At 40.7% G+C, this 17,526-nt stretch overlaps 3 protein-coding genes across 4 annotated transcripts; 1 reads left to right on the forward strand and 2 right to left on the reverse strand.

Annotated features, from left to right (window-relative positions):
* Positions 1-52: 52 nt before the first annotated feature.
* Positions 53-4,346, reverse strand: LOC110508927 (DET1- and DDB1-associated protein 1). Its single transcript, XM_021589842.3, has 5 exons — positions 3,664-4,346; positions 3,145-3,225; positions 2,870-2,921; positions 2,626-2,687; positions 53-2,502 (listed from the first exon to the last, which is right to left on the reverse strand). Exons 1-5 carry the CDS (start codon positions 3,670-3,672, stop codon positions 2,398-2,400), a joined length of 309 nt encoding a protein of 102 aa, XP_021445517.1. The 5' UTR covers positions 3,673-4,346; the 3' UTR covers positions 53-2,397.
* A 228-nt stretch (positions 4,347-4,574) lies between these two features.
* On the reverse strand, positions 4,575-6,054 carry LOC110508928 (mitochondrial ribosomal protein L34). Its single transcript, XM_021589843.3, has 2 exons — positions 5,896-6,054; positions 4,575-5,459 (listed from the first exon to the last, which is right to left on the reverse strand). The coding sequence occupies exons 1-2, from the start codon at positions 5,949-5,951 to the stop codon at positions 5,141-5,143; spliced, it is 375 nt and encodes a 124-aa protein (XP_021445518.2). The 5' UTR covers positions 5,952-6,054; the 3' UTR covers positions 4,575-5,140.
* Positions 6,055-6,934: 880 nt separating this feature from the next.
* LOC110508929 (protein ABHD8) lies at positions 6,935-16,179 on the forward strand. 2 transcript variants are annotated; one of them, XM_021589844.3, is made up of 5 exons: positions 6,935-7,481; positions 11,584-12,383; positions 12,781-12,951; positions 13,257-13,473; positions 13,703-16,179. In XM_021589844.3, exons 2-5 carry the CDS (start codon positions 11,593-11,595, stop codon positions 13,916-13,918), a joined length of 1,395 nt encoding a protein of 464 aa, XP_021445519.3. In that variant the 5' UTR covers positions 6,935-7,481; positions 11,584-11,592; the 3' UTR covers positions 13,919-16,179. The 2 variants fall into 2 exon arrangements, with proteins under 2 accessions (XP_021445519.3, XP_021445520.3); XM_021589845.3 differs by lacking the exon at positions 6,935-7,481 and adding an exon at positions 10,709-11,026.
* Positions 16,180-17,526: the final 1,347 nt, after the last annotated feature.

The following is a 17,526-nucleotide window of genomic DNA, read 5'->3' on the forward strand; positions in this document are numbered from 1 at the left end:
AACACAAACGTCATGGAGGCTCAGACAGTACAAACAAACGTTCATCAGCAACTTGACACTTCCCAGATCACTTTATTGAGACCAACGATCCAAAGTATTGAAACATAAAGTACTCTTGAAAGCACATCTTTGCAGAGGGTCATTGCCATATGGAATCAACCAAAAAATGTGTTTTTTTTTAGCTTGCAGCTGTTGGTTTTAAAGAGAAACAATCAATAAACTTTTGCCCATTGGAAAGGTCAATGGTCAAAAAATGACCTCAAAATTTCATGGGCAAATATTTAAAGCGTTTTCATTGAAATCAACAGGAGTAAGGTCCCAAGACAAGTGCTTTTATATGGCATGGCCCCACATTCACACAGTTTAAATCACAGCACACAATGTCTATACAGGTCATCACACAGTTTACGGTTGAGAACTGAATGAGGGAGGGAGTGCATCATCTTCAAAACACGTGTCTACCCTTGGAAAGAACTCTCAACATTAACACATGTAGACAGCTAGCTTCACCAAGGAACATAATGGTAGCTGATCGTCAGCCAGCCTCAAGATCAACTCAAACAAGATGAGCTGACACCACCTTAAACATATGGCCTGCAGAGTTTAAACTGTACATGCATTCAAACAGGTAAGATACAAGGATCTAATTATCTAAAGGTTCTGGACCCTGCAAGTCCTTGAACTATTACTTGATAATGGTCTGAAGAAGCAAACCATATACACACAAACTTTTATAACTCATAGTTTTGGACAGGATTAACGACTCATTAGACAATACCAGATCTTTGTAAGTAGCAGCAGAAGGATAGAGAGCGGATCAGGAACAATACTCTCCACTTGTGTATTTACAGCTGTCGATAATGTTACAAACACAACTATGCCCCACATTAACAGTTTAACAGCACGCCTTATACGGCAGACCACTTTGAGACAAGGTTGTATACACCTGAATTGCACATGTATCCCACATATTGACTAAAGCAAGACATATACTATAGGTTCACACAGATCGATTATGCCAAGTTGGAACTTAGCAGCTTATGGTTTTACTTGTGGAGCCATCAAAGTACCTGAGCCAAGTTTAGTCTTGGCAGCTAGCTATAGGTTTACTTGTGGAGCCATACCATGTTAACAGTCATAAGTGTTATAATATCCACAAACACTTATGTTTCTAGATGTGATGGCAATCTAGCTGCTAGTCTAAGGGGAAACAAAGTCTTGACAAACACATTGAGCATCATTTGTTATGCGTTGCTACAAAATTGGTCTGTTTTTATACTGTATAGAGAGCAATAGTAATGGCGTCTTTTGTAGGCACTAACTCAGTCATGGCTCGTTGGCCAAAGCCTATGGGGAAATGAATATGGTTTTGGGAGGGGTTTTGGAAATCGTATACTTTTTCTTCTATGAAATAACATTAATCAGCTAACGTCACTGTGAATTTTTAAGCATTTATGTAATTAAAACAAGGACATAAAGGCTTCATAATTCAAAAAAGTCATGTTAACTTACTCATTATCTCATTGAACTAAACCATTTATCCCAAAACCCCATTCTTTCTCCCATAGGAATATAACACCTTTGGGGCTCAGTTTTTTAGGAGTACAAGCTGGCGAGCTCTAAAGGTTTGCATTTGGTATGCCTTTAAATGAGCCCCAATATGACCCCGTGGAAGCATTCTCCATATCCTCACTCTCATTAACAGTGTGTATTTCCTCCAATGACATCACAATGTAAACAGAGGGAGGTTCCTAATGACCAAGAAACACGTTTCCATTAAGGCAATTAATCACTCAAACCAGGAGAGACATCAACACCTTCACGAATACAGCATTCCCCATAACAACCTGAGACTAATTCAATCTAAAGTCTAAACACTGTCGTCATTTTCCAGTCACCGTAATAATTGTTGGGGATCTCTCATGCATCTTTCAGTGTAACAGTATAATCAAACTTAAACTGAGGCAATGGAGACCATATTCTATTCACTCCAAGCCCAGAAGGATATAAATGGCATGCAATTTAATAGATTAAATGGACATGACTTTAAAAAACACAGGTCAAAGTACAGATGAAGTACAACTAAATTAATGAAAGCAAACAGAGCAATAGAAATGTAGAAACATGGTCAAGTAACAATGAATTTGAGGGGGAGGAGATAATGTTATTTTGCCTTTTGTTATCAAGGCAGAACTTTTCAGCTATGTGCCAATCGAAGTTAAGGGAAAGAAAAGAAAAATACAAAAGGAAATAAAATACAAAGAGACAAAACTGTCAGCGTCCCAAGTTCATGTTGAACAATGTAGGCAGTGGTCTGTCCTGTCTGTCAAATGCACTTTGCTTGTGTGCTTCTCTATCCATAATTGTGTGTGTGTTGCATGTTGATGACACAGCACTCTACGAGTCCTCATTCAACTCCTGACTGTCCGTTCTGGCAATTTTCCGGGGAGGTGCAGTGTTCTCCCCCTCACTGTGCTCCTGCTCCCGCTTTTTGGCTGCATTCTGTTAAGACATGGAGAGGGGTTGGAAAACTAGCTAACATATATGAAACAATACAGTGCCCATATCGTGTAAAGGAACAATACATTATGACTTTCCAAGGTATCAACTTTCCCATTACTTTACCTTTTTGTCCCACTGTTGGTGAAGGTATCTCAATAGAATATTTGTCTTCTCTGTGACAATGACTTGAAGGAAATATATATATTAGATCAAAACCAATATAAATCACAAAGAATGCATTAACGTTGTAAATATAGATCAATAATGTGTAACCTTTATTACTCAAACTTCACACCATTCTCATCCAAAGTACACATCAACACAGATACTGTGTCAGAGTACCATTTGAATCGGAGGGGACACTCACTCTGTTCTGATGGATACTCCCGAATTGGAAGATACACAGAGGGCCTCCGGTTCTGAAACAAATACAGAAATCAGTGATAAAGAGTTTAAATCAAGTATAAGTCTCAAACATCAGTAAATATAGCAAAGCTCAACTAAATGATGGCATTGTTTGGCACAATATCTATTTTGGACTTTAGCATTTCATGATCTCCAATACAGGTGAAATGACAAACAATCCCATTCATTTGAGATTGCATTGACTTACAGAAATTGTATGGCTAGGATAACACTTACTGAAGTTTTGCAGACAGAGTCTGCGTGAAATCTGCTGAAATTGCTTTTGTTGAAGACAGGTAGTCCTTTTAAAAAATCTGCCTGTTTAGGAAAAGTGGCAAGTGTGAGAAATGACCCAGGCTGACAGACTTTTCAAACTTTTTAGGATGCTTCAAGTCTGAACAGTAGGATTGGGAAACATGTTCCTGGGATAGCCAACTGAGCAATTACTGTACCTACACAAATGACATAGCTAGTTAGTGAGCTAATAAATAAGATGAGTAGTTAGCAAGGGACAATATGTTTTATGATATAAGCCCAATGTCTCTTTTCTAACTGTCATATCCAGTTAGCTAAGTCAGTTGAGGATCCAAAAGTAAACACATTTCCTAACTACGTAAGCGAGTTCAAACTAAAAACACGGTAGCCAACTAACGTTAGTTAGCAGCCAACTAACGTTAGTTAGCAGTCAACTGCCCCCCCCCATACCGTAACATGTTTAGCTTGATAACTACCTAAAATAAATTAAAGAGACGTTACCTTATCCATGGTGGCTTTTCACCCCAGAAAGACGACACAGGCAAAAAAAGTTGCTAGCTAACGTTAGCTGATGCGCGTGGAAAATCTGCTAGCAACAACACGAACCTGCTTAGCTAGCTATGAAATGTGATATTTAGCCGTGGCTTTCTCAAATATTCAAGATTACACAAAGTACATCGAATATGTACATAAATTCCAAGTCATTTCCAAGTATTTAATAAACTAGCAATTGACCACCAGCTAGCTAACTAGCCAAGCTTGTCTCTCCAGCTAGCAACTCGCTAACGTTAGCTAGCTACTATTATAGCCAGTGTTTTGTCGTAGCTAAGAAATCACTGGTTGTTTACAAATTCGAATAGAATATGCTACAATCAAATAAAGATGTGTTACTTGTCAAATTAGTTTTGACTTAGACACTAATAAAACTGTGTTGCATCGAATTACAAAGCATACTGTACTTCATTGATTGATTGCTAGCTTAGCACGCAACTTAGCGTAACAAGACCTGCGGTATAAGATAACAAGTCCATCTACTCCATTTCTGTTCCTAGTCCGTGTATGGGCGTTCTTCGTCTTCTTGTCTGATGCTCCATTGGCTACAGGAGAAGATGGACAATCGTAGAATGACACAGTACAATGCTCATTGGGCCACTAGTGTTTCCGTGAGAAACCAGCCCGCCAATGGGAAGAGGAGCTTTGACCCTTACTGCAGATGCCTTCACATGTAACGTCACGGCAACAAGGTGGTCAGAAACATGCGCAGTAGCAACAAATTAATTATTTTTTAATTTCAAGTATCTTTTCAAATTGGTAATTTCCTAACAAGTAGATATTATTCCCAGAAATGTATATATTTAATTTGTTACATCATCTCAAACCCCACTGACTTGTACCAACTACACACGCTCATGCAACTTTACAAAGTTGATTTATTCAGAAACTCAAGACAGCTTTTATTTGAGCAAGACAAAGACTTGAATGACACGTGTATTAGCTTTAAAATTGATGAAGGTCAGAAGGTCTATCTATTTTAGCAGCAACTGAATAGCACAGATGCTTATAACCCAGCACCTATTTATTAAAGTACAATATTCAAATTCTGGACCTAGTTCAACCCTACCACTGTATGTTGACATGTACAACTTTGGGTCTTTTATCACAACTTTCATCCTGCATGAATTAACAAGGTCATAAGCCATTTCAAATTCACTGATTGCAACAGCAAGGCTCTGAACTACTTCTACGCCTCTACAAGATAGTTGCTGAAATACATGATGGGAAAACATTTGTCAAAGTGTGTAAAATATATATATATTTACATGGACAAACATCTGCCTTCGCATATCCAATAACTGACATTCAGTTCTACACACAACTGGGCCAGTAAGTCTTGAAGTTGTTATGCTTTTTCTCAACAGTGGTGGCAAAACCTGGGTACTACAATAAGTTCACCAAAAAACGTTTGTCCATTGGGTGCTTAGTGTGACAGGGATTTTCGCCCTTTCAGCATTCTTCGGAGAATCACCTCGATGCCACCCTGAGTGCTGATCCTCTTGATCCAGCCATGGGTCCTCTTACGCTTTATATTCTTGGGCTGATACTCTGTGCCCCGCTTCCCTGTGCGAATCTGCTGGTGGTACCAGGGGAGTTGCTGAAACACCCCTGCCCCCTCTGCCTGTGATGTGAGAGGTCCACACCGAGAGGTCTGGGGAGGTACACTGGCCCGGGACAGCGCCCAACCACTCAGTGCTCGTGGCTGGTGGCCACTGGATGCTGGAAGCTGTGGTGCAACAATCCTGTTTGATAATAAATGTACGGGATGTTAGTTTTATGATTTAACCATGCAAACTATTCAGCAGAGTGGGAACGCATTCAAGCTTTAGGAAAATATGGCTGTTGGTTTGTGAAAATGTATAGCTAGTTTAGTTTTTTTTTAAAGCAGACTTTGTCATGAGAGTTAGTTAGCATCAGTTCATGGATAGCTAGTTCACTTAACATTCAAACATTTTTTAAAGTAAATCCAACCATGTATGCAACACATTTGATGTGGTAAGACGTGGAGGGTGGCATCAAACGTGCAAAGAAAGCCAGCAACATCATTCACATATCCAGAAAGTTAGCCATCTTACAGTAGCTAGCTACCTAGTATACGTGGAACCTGAACATGTCATGCCACGAGGACTTCTAAAACATACACTTTTCATATTCATTAGAAGATCGTAGCTAATTTACCTGGTGAAGCATATCACTCCATGAAACCGGGAAAATGACGACCTGATAATATTCATTTTAGACAATATTTTAGACGGCTTTATCGCTGAATAGGCTAGCTAGCTAGGCCACTGGGGTATTCGCTAAGCACCCTCGTTCCATTCAGAGCTACGATTGGCTCTCGTTTTTCATCCAATCGAAGTGCAAGGTCACAAGCGTTTGAACGCAAAGATGTTGAATTGAAATGGAGATAATCCACTTAAAGTCTGGAGATTTTAGACAAATACATGCGTATTTAAGTACTTGTATTTTAACGTTTTAAAAATCATTGTATCTATTTCATAGATATATTACAACATATATCTAAATGCATGTTTTATTTATCACCATGTATTTCGATATATTACTTATAGTAACATATTTTCTACAGCCTGTTATCGCTTACAGCCAGAGCTTCGAATATGATAGTATTACACACGTGGGTGAGTAGTTGTTTTATGCTTTTTATGCTAAATTAATTACAACTTTATGTGCCATTTCTTTGATAATTCAGATGATAATTAAGTTGTGAAACTTCAGGGGGTTGTAGGTAACCTTTTTCATGGCCCCCAGCACCATCTTGCCATGCAGGTGCTTTTCTAATTCTCTTAAATGTCTTTCATGGTTCATTTCGGCTTGGAATAGGAAGAATAATGCAATTCCACCTGTAGCAGTGGAGAGGCTGGTGGAGGTCAGTTATTTCTCTGATTTCGCTGTGACCTCTTGAAGAAGGCTGCAGGATGCTACAGGACTCCCCTTGAAAGGACCTGGCCAATGATCTAGTTACCAGACAGAAGAAGGAGTCATGTAGTCCCAGATGCTGCAGTGTTGATGCTGCTCATCTCACGCACATCTTTTTCCACATGTTTTTCTACATTTCTATTTCATCTGTATGGGTTCATCCATCCATTCACCCATCTAGCTACATGTCACATTGACTTATATAAAAATCAAGACACACATACACATATACACACGCACCCACACACACACACACACACACACACACACACACTCACACACACACACATACCTATGGAATGTGAATCTCTTGATTTGATCATTTCCCCACCCGGCCTCAGCAACAGGAATACAAGACATCCTATTGGCTTTAGTAGAACCAATGTTTGTGGCTTATTCGCTATATTTCTTGTCATTCAACAGCAGAAGGAAGCTGAGAGGAGAATTCCGTGGATGCGGAAAACAACAAGGGCAAAAGGGTTGGTAGCATCTCGCCCGTGTGCGCAGCGCGGAAGGATGCTGATGGAAAAAGCATTGCTATCTGTCATTACTATGGTCACTTTAAAATTGCAATTGGCACACTTTCCTAGTGTGCATTACTTCGATTTAAAGCCTTATTCCATTTGTTTGATTGGTAAGATGTAAACCATCTCTAGGTAAAGACAATTATCAACTTCTTTATCTGGCAGGTTGCTTTTGAATTATACTAATATTGCAACCAATGCAACAGACTTTTCAGCTGCAGTTAATTATAAACAACCTATTGACTATCGTTTTATGGGAGAGGAGCATCATATTTCTGATCATCCTTAATCATCATCAGTAAGGTAAGAATTTCGTTTAAAAATAGGCCTGTGTGCACCAGTAAACGTTATTACTATAGGTTGTTTCAAATTGATACCATATCTGAAACAGTATATTTTATGTTTCATAATGGGAATTCAGATAAATAGATGTCAATCATGATGCATTAATGCGCAACACACCAACTCAATATTGATTTATGTTGTTGGTATATACTGTATCTTACCATATATATAGGCTACTGTAGTGGCTATTTGGCAAATGGTTAAATATTTCATAATAGTTTTGAATAAAAAAATTTAAAAAATGATCGTATGCTCAATTGTTTTACCTGAATTTGACTGCGCTCTGTGGTACATTATATGTTTATAGGTAGTACAAATTGCAGTTATAAATTGTACATTTGCATTTCTTTACAGACTTGATACATTATTGTAATCGTAGATTCAGTGGTCCTCCAAAGCAGGTATTTTGAATACTGTATTAGGCTACTGGAGGCCTAGTGTGTGGGTGGAAAACTAGAGCACATAGCCTACCAAATGTGTGTTAAACATGACGCTTGATAATCAACCTAATTCTGCATTGCATATCAAATAGTAAAATGGCTGAGTAACATGGGTGAGAGAATATAGAGGCAGTCCACTTGCAATTGACATTTTAGTCATTTAGCAGACGCTCTTATGCAGAGCGATTTACAGTAGTGAGTGCATACATTTTCGTTTTTTTTTTTTTTACAGTTCTGGGCCACTACGGGAATCGAACCCACAACCATAACGGTGCATGTTCGAGAATGCTCGAGAATTCATATTCAAATCTCACTTTAATTTTCGACCTTAATACGTGGGATTAAATGTCAGGGAACGTTGAGTCGAATGGTCCTTTGCATTTTAGGTCGTTTTCGCGCATAGTTTTGAGCTATAGTTCAAATCAGAGTTCGACTATTGTTATTATCGTTTGTATTTTTTATAATTTGGTCCGGTTGGTTTCACATTGCCAAATGTAAACGAACTACAATTCCTAAAAAAAAAAACACGTGTCCCTGCCAGTAATTTGTTTATTAGACAAAAATGCTCACGTTAAAACCCTTTGTGATTATCATGAAGCATCACTTGTCGCAATCTTCATATTACTTTCGCTTTGGGCTGACGGGAGGAAACAGCACTGCGACGTGAATTCAGTAGCCTATATCCTTGGTATAGCCCCGGTATCCCCTAATCTTCATCGGATGCGCTCTTAAATGCGCTGCTACTCACCGAACGTTTCAGAGATCTCAGGTTGTGATGCTGCGTGTATTTCATCAAATGCTCGCAGTCAAACAATAACCATAGTATTTTCCATTGTACGGACTGTGTTCTCACCAGCAGCGAACCGCACCACGGCACGAATTGAATCGGAACCGAGACTACCCTTTTTTTGGCGAACCACGGTGCGTTGTTTAGTGAGCTACGGTGTGCGGATAGAGTATTCACACGAGTGTAGTGCAAGTCTCTTCGAGGTTTATCAATCATCACCTCACCCCGTGGAGGGAAGTCCACCTCCAACATACTTTCTGTTCAGTCTTATATCATGCCTGATACGATCAGATGATATAATAACCTCAATATGATATGCTATTACATAAGGGAGATGCAGTATATGCCTATATGTCATGGCTTTCGCAGTGCTATTACACATATTATCCACTATCCTGAACCCTAAACTTAATGTAATGATTTAGAGGTCATCACGTTAAATAAATACACATTTAGATGTGTCTATTGAATGTTGTGATGGTAGCAGATGTTCATATGATTAATGACTCACTCACTGCTTGTAGCAGCTCACCATATTGACCCACCAAGGAAAGGCAATCACACATTTCACTTGGCTCCTGGATGAAACAGGACAGTACAGGATGCATCAACCTTCACAACACTCTCGATAAATTCTCTCCGTCTTTCTCACTCTATTTCTCTTTCCTTCCTTTTTTCTCGCACCATCTCCGTCCCTGCCTCCCTCTCCTTATCCACCTTCACTCCTCCACTCCCTCTTTCTCATCTCACTCCCTCTCTCAATCCCTCTCCCCCTCAGCCAAACATTGATCCCTGTGTGCCACTTCAATACGTTAATGAACTCCCCTGTGTGTGTGGAGGCAGGGATAGAGTGAGCAATAAGCTGCACCTCATGCAGAGGTGTCATTTACCAGGATCAATGGCCCCTCCTCTCTCCCTATTACCTGCTTTCTGATGTCCCATCGGTATATTAAACCAAACTTCATTAACTTACCTTCGCCAAACCTGCACTCTCAAAATCGTTAAGCTAAACAAAACTTGTTTTTGGCATAAGAAGCCTCTCATTTCCCAGTGCACCTCATTTTCTTAATAAACTTCGCTAGGTCAGCGTCAGCGATTAGCATACACATCTGGGTCGGGAATTGGAATATACGTACACAGCAGTTTTATATGCTGCTATTCAGCATTTTAATGGCAAGCATTACACAGATGGACATTTCAATTACATGTAAGAGTAAAGAGATAGAACAATGAGACTTAGTCTGTTTAAAATGCACCCGCGAGTATTAATCATTTAGACACATCTCCCCTTATTGTGTATAAATAATGTGTAAAGCTAGAATATGAATCCGGGGTTGAAGGTGATTGGAGGTGGGTAGTGAGTGAGAGAAGGGTGAACTTGAGTCACATCACCCTTCCCGTCAGAGCTCTGCCATTATTATTGTGTGCGTGTGTGTGTGTGTGCGTGTGCGTGTGTGTGTGTGTGCGTGTGTGTGCGTCCGCGTGTGTGTGGCTTGACATTTATATAAGTCAATGGTGTGACCTTGGTGTGAATAACAGGAGCAAAATATAAATGTTGATTAAAGCCAGTGTGTCAGGTCAGCTTTTATAGGAATGGTTTCCACAAACTCATCATTAGAAAAACCTCCCTGTTGTGTAGGCAACACTTTCCTGAGAATTGAAAATGGCTGTGGTAGTTTTCCCCAGACCTCACTGACTGTAGCTATGAGCATGATTTAATCATATCGGTGAACGTTATTGACTGGAAACTCAATCAAATGTCTTGCATTGCCGGGATCATAATTTCTAAGCATAAATAGATCATAAACTCCAGTTTTACATAAGATAATTAAACGATAGACCAACAGTTTAAATTAGGTTACGTTAGCAGAGATACAGTTACTGTACATAGGAAACAATGAAGTCTGGATCCAAGTTCCAACACATATTGTTGATATGCCACTTCCGTTCTGCTTCCTGTTGACAGTCTATGTGTCTATATTTAAACAGTGTGATATAAAATACTCCAGTACCCGACTGCCAAAAACCTCTTGAGCCATTATTGGACATAACCGTCTTCGGAAAGACCATCGTCTGCTGGTGTACTGAAAACCAAACCCTATTGGCACATGGAATACATACAGTCAGTGAGCAGTTGGCATGAACCCAGCTGTGCCATTGCTAACATTCTATTTATACCCTAGGGTCCAGGGGCCATTTTAGAAGAGCCTTGTCTATTCTTAGTTTGTGTCTAGGTCATTATGTGAATGGATTCTGCTTCTCCACACTAAGACAAAGTGGGTATTGTTTTTACTGTTATATATGGACTGATGTTGAACCCAGTGTGAAACTGGTACTTTTTGAATTGAAAGCTTAATGATTGAGAAACCCTAGGGTGTTTATCATGGAGCAATTGTCATGTACAAATAACTGTTTTGTAGTTTTCTGTTTGGTGAATTGTTGTGGTGAGAGCCAGGGGGAACTCCTTTTTAGGTTGTTATACTATGTTTGTTGTGTATATACGGTATGTTATAATCAGAGACTTTGTCGACACTCAGATTATGCTACCTACAGTGGAGGCTGCTGAGGTGAGGACGGCTCATAATAATGGCTTGAATGGAGCAAATGGAATGGCATCAAACACATGGAAACCATGTTTGATGTATTTGATACCGTTCCACTTATTCCGTTCCAGCCATTACCACAAGCCCATTCTCCCCAATTGAAATGACACCAGCCTCCTGTGATTACCTCATGTTCTTACCACAGTACTTACTACCTATCCATTTGAAAATGTCATTTTCTCAATGAAAAAGATAGCTCGTTGGCATTTCTCATGGATTTGTCTCTGCAGGCAGGCACCATGCTGACCAGCATTACAGATGGGATCCTGTGCTGTCTGACTGGGAAGGCTGCCAGCCTGGTGATGCCTGTCGACTCTTCTGAGCCAGCGGACACCTTCGAGTTTGTAGAAGTGAAGCCTGGGAGAGTCCTCAGGGTTCGCCACATCATGCCCGAGCGCCGGGCACTAGTAGTGACGGAGGAGGACCAAGTAAAGGCGCAAGAGCAGGAGAAGGGCAGTGGAAACAGCAACAACAGTAGCAGTGTGCACTGCAAGCGCAAGATCACTGTCTACCGCAACGGCCAGCTAGTCATTGAGAACCTTGGTGACGTGCTGCACTCTGAGATTGTCCAGTGCCAGAATGGAGACCTGGAGCCCTGCAGCACCGTGGAGGTGGAACTGGCCGACTATAAGGAAGTGCCCACATCTCCTGAACCCAAACCTGCGCCTCCCCTGTCCATGGTCGGGGAGCAGAAACCCGCGCCCCCGCCTCGCCGGCGCCGCCGAAAGCCCAAGCGCATGGTGATGATTGACTCGGAGAGGGAGATCTCCAGCTGCAAGGGGACGCACTCGGACGTGGCGCTCTTTTTCGTGCACGGGGTCGGCGGCTCGCTGGACATCTGGGGCAGCCAGCTGGACTTCTTCTCGCGGCTAGGGTATGAGATCATCGCACCTGACCTGGCGGGCCACGGGGCCAGCACGGCCCCCCACATTGCGGCGGCCTACACCTTTTACGCCTTGGCCGAAGACATGCGTGCCATCTTCAAGAAATACGCCCGTAAACGCAACATCCTCATTGGGCACTCCTATGGGTCAGTATGCTTGCTTCTCTGTTATGAACGGTCAATTGATTACCAAGTATCATCTTATGTCTTAGGTCAATTAACAGACGGAATATCATGATAGTAAATGAATAACAGTATTTGAACATGCCTTGAAACACATAATAAACTGGTGCTGACAATGACTGATGAAGAAGAACCAATCAAAGAGCAGCATTATGACGATGTCACAATTAAGGGACCAACTAGAGAGCAGGGTTATGACGATGTCACGATGAAGGGACCAATCAAAGAACAGGGTTATGACGATGTCACGATGAAGGGACCAATCAGAGGGCAGGGTTATGACGATGTGATGATGAAGGGACCAATTAGACAGCAGGTTCCCAATACATTGTTTTTACACGTTTGATTATATCCCTTTCAGGGTATCGTTCTGTACCTTCCTAGCCCATGAGTATCCAGACCAGGTTCACAAAGTAGTGATGATCAATGGAGGGGGGCCCACAGCTCTGGAGCCCAGCCTCTGTTCCATCTTCCAGCTGCCTTCTTGTGTGCTGCACTGCCTGTCTCCCTGCCTGGCCTGGAGCTTTCTCAAGTAAGGAAATCATCTCTTCTATTTGTAGACAAAACAATATTGAAGTGCAGACAAATCAACAACACATTTCCAGACAAAACAACATTTGTAGACAAAATGACAACACATCGCTTTACAAATAGAACAACAACCTATTGCTGTAGACAAAACAAAACCAAGATACTCTTCGTACAGAATGTATACTGTAGTGTACAGTGTCAATGCTTAGCTTCTACTGCATACAAAGAGTAAGAGGAATTTACTGTAACACATAATTTCGAATGTCAAGTAATACTGATGGCTATGAGTCTTTCCAACATGTTCAGGGCTGGGTTTGCCCATCAGGGAGCCAAAGAGAAGCAGCTGCTGAAGCAGGGCAATGCCTTCAACGTGAATCCATTCGTGCTGCGTGCCATGATGAGCGGGCAGTACTGGCCCGAGGGGGATGAGGTGTACCACGCTGAGCTAACCGTGCCCATCCTGTTGGTGCACGGCATGTACGACAAGTTTGTGCCCATTGATGAGGACCAACGCATGGCCGAGGTAAGGAGACATACATTTATGAATACCAATCCATGTCTATTGAGTAAGGAAGCTCTACTACCCATATATAAAATATACATTATATCAATTCAATTTGAAGTTGTTATGAAATTAAATTATGATATGAATTACGAACAGTCCCTATATCAAGCCCATCATATTCAATGACTAATATCGTATTGTAAAAAAATGTATATCTTGACTGTAGCTATTATCCTTTTAATTTCAGATCCTTCTGTTTGCTTTTCTGAAAGTCATCGAGGAGGGCAGTCACATGGTGATGATGGAGTGCCCTGACACAGTCAACACCCTCCTGCACGAGTTTTTCCTATGGGAGCCTGACATGTCCAAAAAGAACGCCGCCAAGACTGATCCTGACAAGACTGTCATAGTCAATGGTGTTGTCGCCCAGACACCAAAACCAAACAAGCCCATGGACAAATAACCAATAATGAGTCTCATTTTACATGAGCAAACCCAATCCGAGGGCCTGTCTTTGGCAGGTGGCACGTGGTCTTAAGGCTGCTCGCAGGCTGAGAGCTGTTATTAACTGGGCCAGAGTTTGTTGTGGAAGTGGAGGGGAGGCACCTGGTGCTCCAAGCTAGAGTTATCTAGAGGAATCTGACAGAGATGCGTGTTTCTCTTTCCCCTTTGACAGCTGTCTGTGCTTCATCATGTGGTGTATGTAATCAGACAGACCTCGGGTCCAGAGGATGTTATTAAAACACAACATCCATTTGTAATTCTCTCGAGTACCAAACTTGGTTGGTGAGTGGACCATTGTGAACCAAAGTGAGGAAGGCATGACCATTAAATGGTGTGTGGATCGCCTTGCTACCTATCATCCATTATCTTGTGAGTAATATTTCACTGCTGATTGGTGTCCTGACGAAATGATGATCTTATAAAACTGGGTCCATATTATGGATTCACTTCAAAGCGGAAAATAATTCACTTGGGAAACTGTGAAACTGTCCAGACAATGCGGCAGGTAGCCTCGTGGTTAGAGGGTTGGGCCAGTAACCGAAAGGTTGCTAGATCAAATCCCCGAGCTGACAAGGTAAAAATCTGTCGTTCTACCCCTGAACAAGGCAGATAGCCCACTGTTCCCCGGTAGGCCGTCATTGAAAATAAGAATGTGTTCTTAATTGACTTGCCTAGTTAAATAAAGGTTAAATAAATGTTTTCAAAAAAATTACAATTAAAAAATACAAGTCAATGAGTGACTGGTGTATTATGGGAGTAAGATTTGTCATGCCACATTGCGATCCAGTTTGCATGAGGTCATCATCATGGTAATCATCCCCTATTAAGCAGGTTATAGACTAAAGTGTTGACTGGATGGACGTGGTGGATGGATTGGTAATTGTTATGGCAACAAGTTACTGCAAGACATACACCACACACCTAAACAAATGGGCCATACAAGTTCAACAACCTCATAAAATATAATCAAGCCAAAGTAAAGCTGTTAAAACATGTCCTTAAGCAAACTAAATATCTGTCAGTTGCAGTCAGTATCTGTCTGTGCATTCATTCACACCTGCAGTCTAGGATACAGCTTTTGAAACATAGTGATTCATCTATACACAACATGGAGCATTTTGCCTCAAGAACATTTTGCGGTGTTATCTGATATTATGCATTTAGAAACCTATGCTTACTCTGTGTCTACGTTATGAATTATCTAACCTAACTGGACTATTTGAAGTTGCTGCATGAATAGGCTTTTAAGATATTAGAGAATTTTCTTGTCAATATACAGTTGAGAAATCCCAAAACCTCCCCTGTCCTCTGAGAGTATAATCTAAGTGGCATTATGGACAGAGGAGAAGTTGGACCAAAGCGTTGGTGATAGGCAATCCAAATAATGTAAGAGTAGTCCATAACAATTATTTTTAAATACTGATGCTAGTTATTCAACTAACAATAGGGCAACTAATTTTGCCTCTGAATTTGATATAACACCATTATGAATGATGTTGTTCTTCTGTCTACCAGATAGTATAGCAAAGCATTGTCCTCCACTACCCTCCAGTCAATCTGTTTGTGCTTGCAATGTCAAAGGTCGTCCATGATAATAAGCTAAAGGACATAAGTTTTCAGGTGCTCATTTGTGAACGTTTTCTTGTCTCATAATGAGAGTGTGTGATTTGATCTGTGATTAAGAAGTAGGAAGCACAGTAACACATGTATCTGATTCAATCTCTCGGACTGTTAACATGCTTTACTCACATATGCATTATCCTGAGAAAGGATCAGAGATGATTATGCAATTTCTAAGGAGATGAGTTATGAACTGTACAGAAAGATAATGCATAAGTAATGGAAACAAGTAGTTTGAGGAACAAATTAGTTTGAATTGGCTGTTGAAAAGAAGATGTATTCATGTAGACTGTTAAAAATACCATGAAGTGCTGCTGATCCAGTCTGCTTAGGCTCTGTATAGATTGTTCCGACAGCTATATGGATTGAAGGGCGCACATTCGCTTCTTCCGCATAATGTCTAAAAAAACAGTCTCTCCTATCCAGTGTGCTATCATTTGTGGTTCAAAATGTGTAAATGTCATTAATGCATTTATTCCTAGACATCAGAACTCATGCACTGCCTGAATGTAGGTGCATACAGTTCAGATATATGGACATGTTCAGTTGAGTGTATGAATGTGCCTTTCCTGGCATGAAATAAAACAAATGTTTACATTATATGGTTGTTTTTGTTCTTCTGTGAATTAATGACTGAATGAATGAAAATTAATGAATGAAAATGATTGAATGTAAATGAATGTGTGAATTAATGAATTAGGACCATTTTATTGTGACAGACAAAAGTAACGATGGCTTTGAGTGTACATTACTGGCTCTGAGGCCTGGGTACCCCCCCCAGGAGCCCCCCTCCTGTTAGGCTTGTGAGGCTATCTTATATCGTAACATTTTTGACTATGTGGCTCAGTGTTCATTATTTTGCCCCATCATATTGCCTAAAGGAGATGTCCTTGTCCATCATAAGAAACAAGCCTTTTCACCTCCTCACAGAAAGATGCCACCAAATCAAATCATATCAAGTCAAATTGTATTTGTCACATGCGCCCAATACAACAGGTAGACCTTACCGTGAAATGCTTACTTACAAGCCTTTAACTTAACCAACAATGCAGTTTTAAGAAAATAGAATTAAGACAATATTTACTAAATAAACGTAAGCAAAAAAAGTAACGATAAAATAACAGAGGCTATATACAGGGGTAACAGTGTCGAGTCAATGTGTGGAGGTACAGGTTAGTCAAGGTAATTGAGGTCATTTGTATATGTACACTACCGGTCAAAAGTTTTAGAACACCTTCTCATTCAAGGGTTTTTCTTTATTTTTTATTATTTTCTACATTGCAGTATAATAGTGAAGACATCAAAACTATGAAATAACACATATGGAACCATGTAGTAACCAAAAAAGTGTTAAACAAATCAAAATACATTTGAAATTTGAGATTTTTCAAATAGCCACCATTTACCTTGATGACAGCTTGGCATTCTCTCAATCAGTTTCACCTGGAATGCTTTTCCAACAGTGTTGAAGGAGTTCCCACCTTCTGAGCACTTGTTGTTTGCTTTTCCTTCACTCTGCGGTCCGACTCATCCCAAACCATCTCAATTTGGTTGAGGTCAGGGGCATGTGGAGGCCAGGTCATCTGATGCAACACTCCATCATTCTCCTTCTTGGTAAAATAGCCATTACACAGCCTGGAGGTGTGTTGGGTCATTGTACTGTTGAAAAAAAATGATAGTCCCACTAAGCCCAAACCAGATGGGATGGTGTATCGCTGCAGAATGCTGTGGTAGCCATGCTGGTTAAGTGTGCCTTGAATTCTAAATAAATCACAGACAGTGTCACCAGCAAAGCACCTCCACACCATAACACCTCCTCCTCCATGCTTTACGGTGGGAAAGACACATGCGGAGATCATCCGTTCATCCACATCGCGTCTCACAAAGACACGGCGGTTGGAACCAAAAAATCTCCAATTTAGACTCCAAACCAAAGGACAAATTTCC

Source organism: Oncorhynchus mykiss, chromosome 28, assembly GCF_057628025.1.
Source record: "Oncorhynchus mykiss isolate SJ-2025 chromosome 28, ASM5762802v1, whole genome shotgun sequence".
NCBI lineage: Eukaryota > Metazoa > Chordata > Actinopteri > Salmoniformes > Salmonidae > Oncorhynchus > Oncorhynchus mykiss.

Coding starts and splice junctions, on each gene's coding strand:
- LOC110508927 (XM_021589842.3), bottom strand. Junction 2,688..2,869: donor GGAGTATCCATCAGAACAGA/GTGAGTGTCCCC, acceptor ATTTCCTTCAAG/TCATTGTCACAGAGAAGACA. Junction 2,503..2,625: donor ACCAACAGTGGGACAAAAAG/GTAAAGTAATGG, acceptor ATGTCTTAACAG/AATGCAGCCAAAAAGCGGGA.
- LOC110508928 (XM_021589843.3), bottom strand. CDS start 5,951: ATGAATATTATCAGGTCGTCATTTTCCCGGTTTCATGGAGTGATATGC. Junction 5,460..5,895: donor GGAGTGATATGCTTCACCAG/GTAAATTAGCTA, acceptor ATTATCAAACAG/GATTGTTGCACCACAGCTTC.
- LOC110508929 (XM_021589844.3), top strand. CDS start 11,593: ATGCTGACCAGCATTACAGATGGGATCCTGTGCTGTCTGACTGGGAAG. Junction 12,952..13,256: donor CTGGCCTGGAGCTTTCTCAA/GTAAGGAAATCA, acceptor CAACATGTTCAG/GGCTGGGTTTGCCCATCAGG. Junction 13,474..13,702: donor AGGACCAACGCATGGCCGAG/GTAAGGAGACAT, acceptor TTTTAATTTCAG/ATCCTTCTGTTTGCTTTTCT.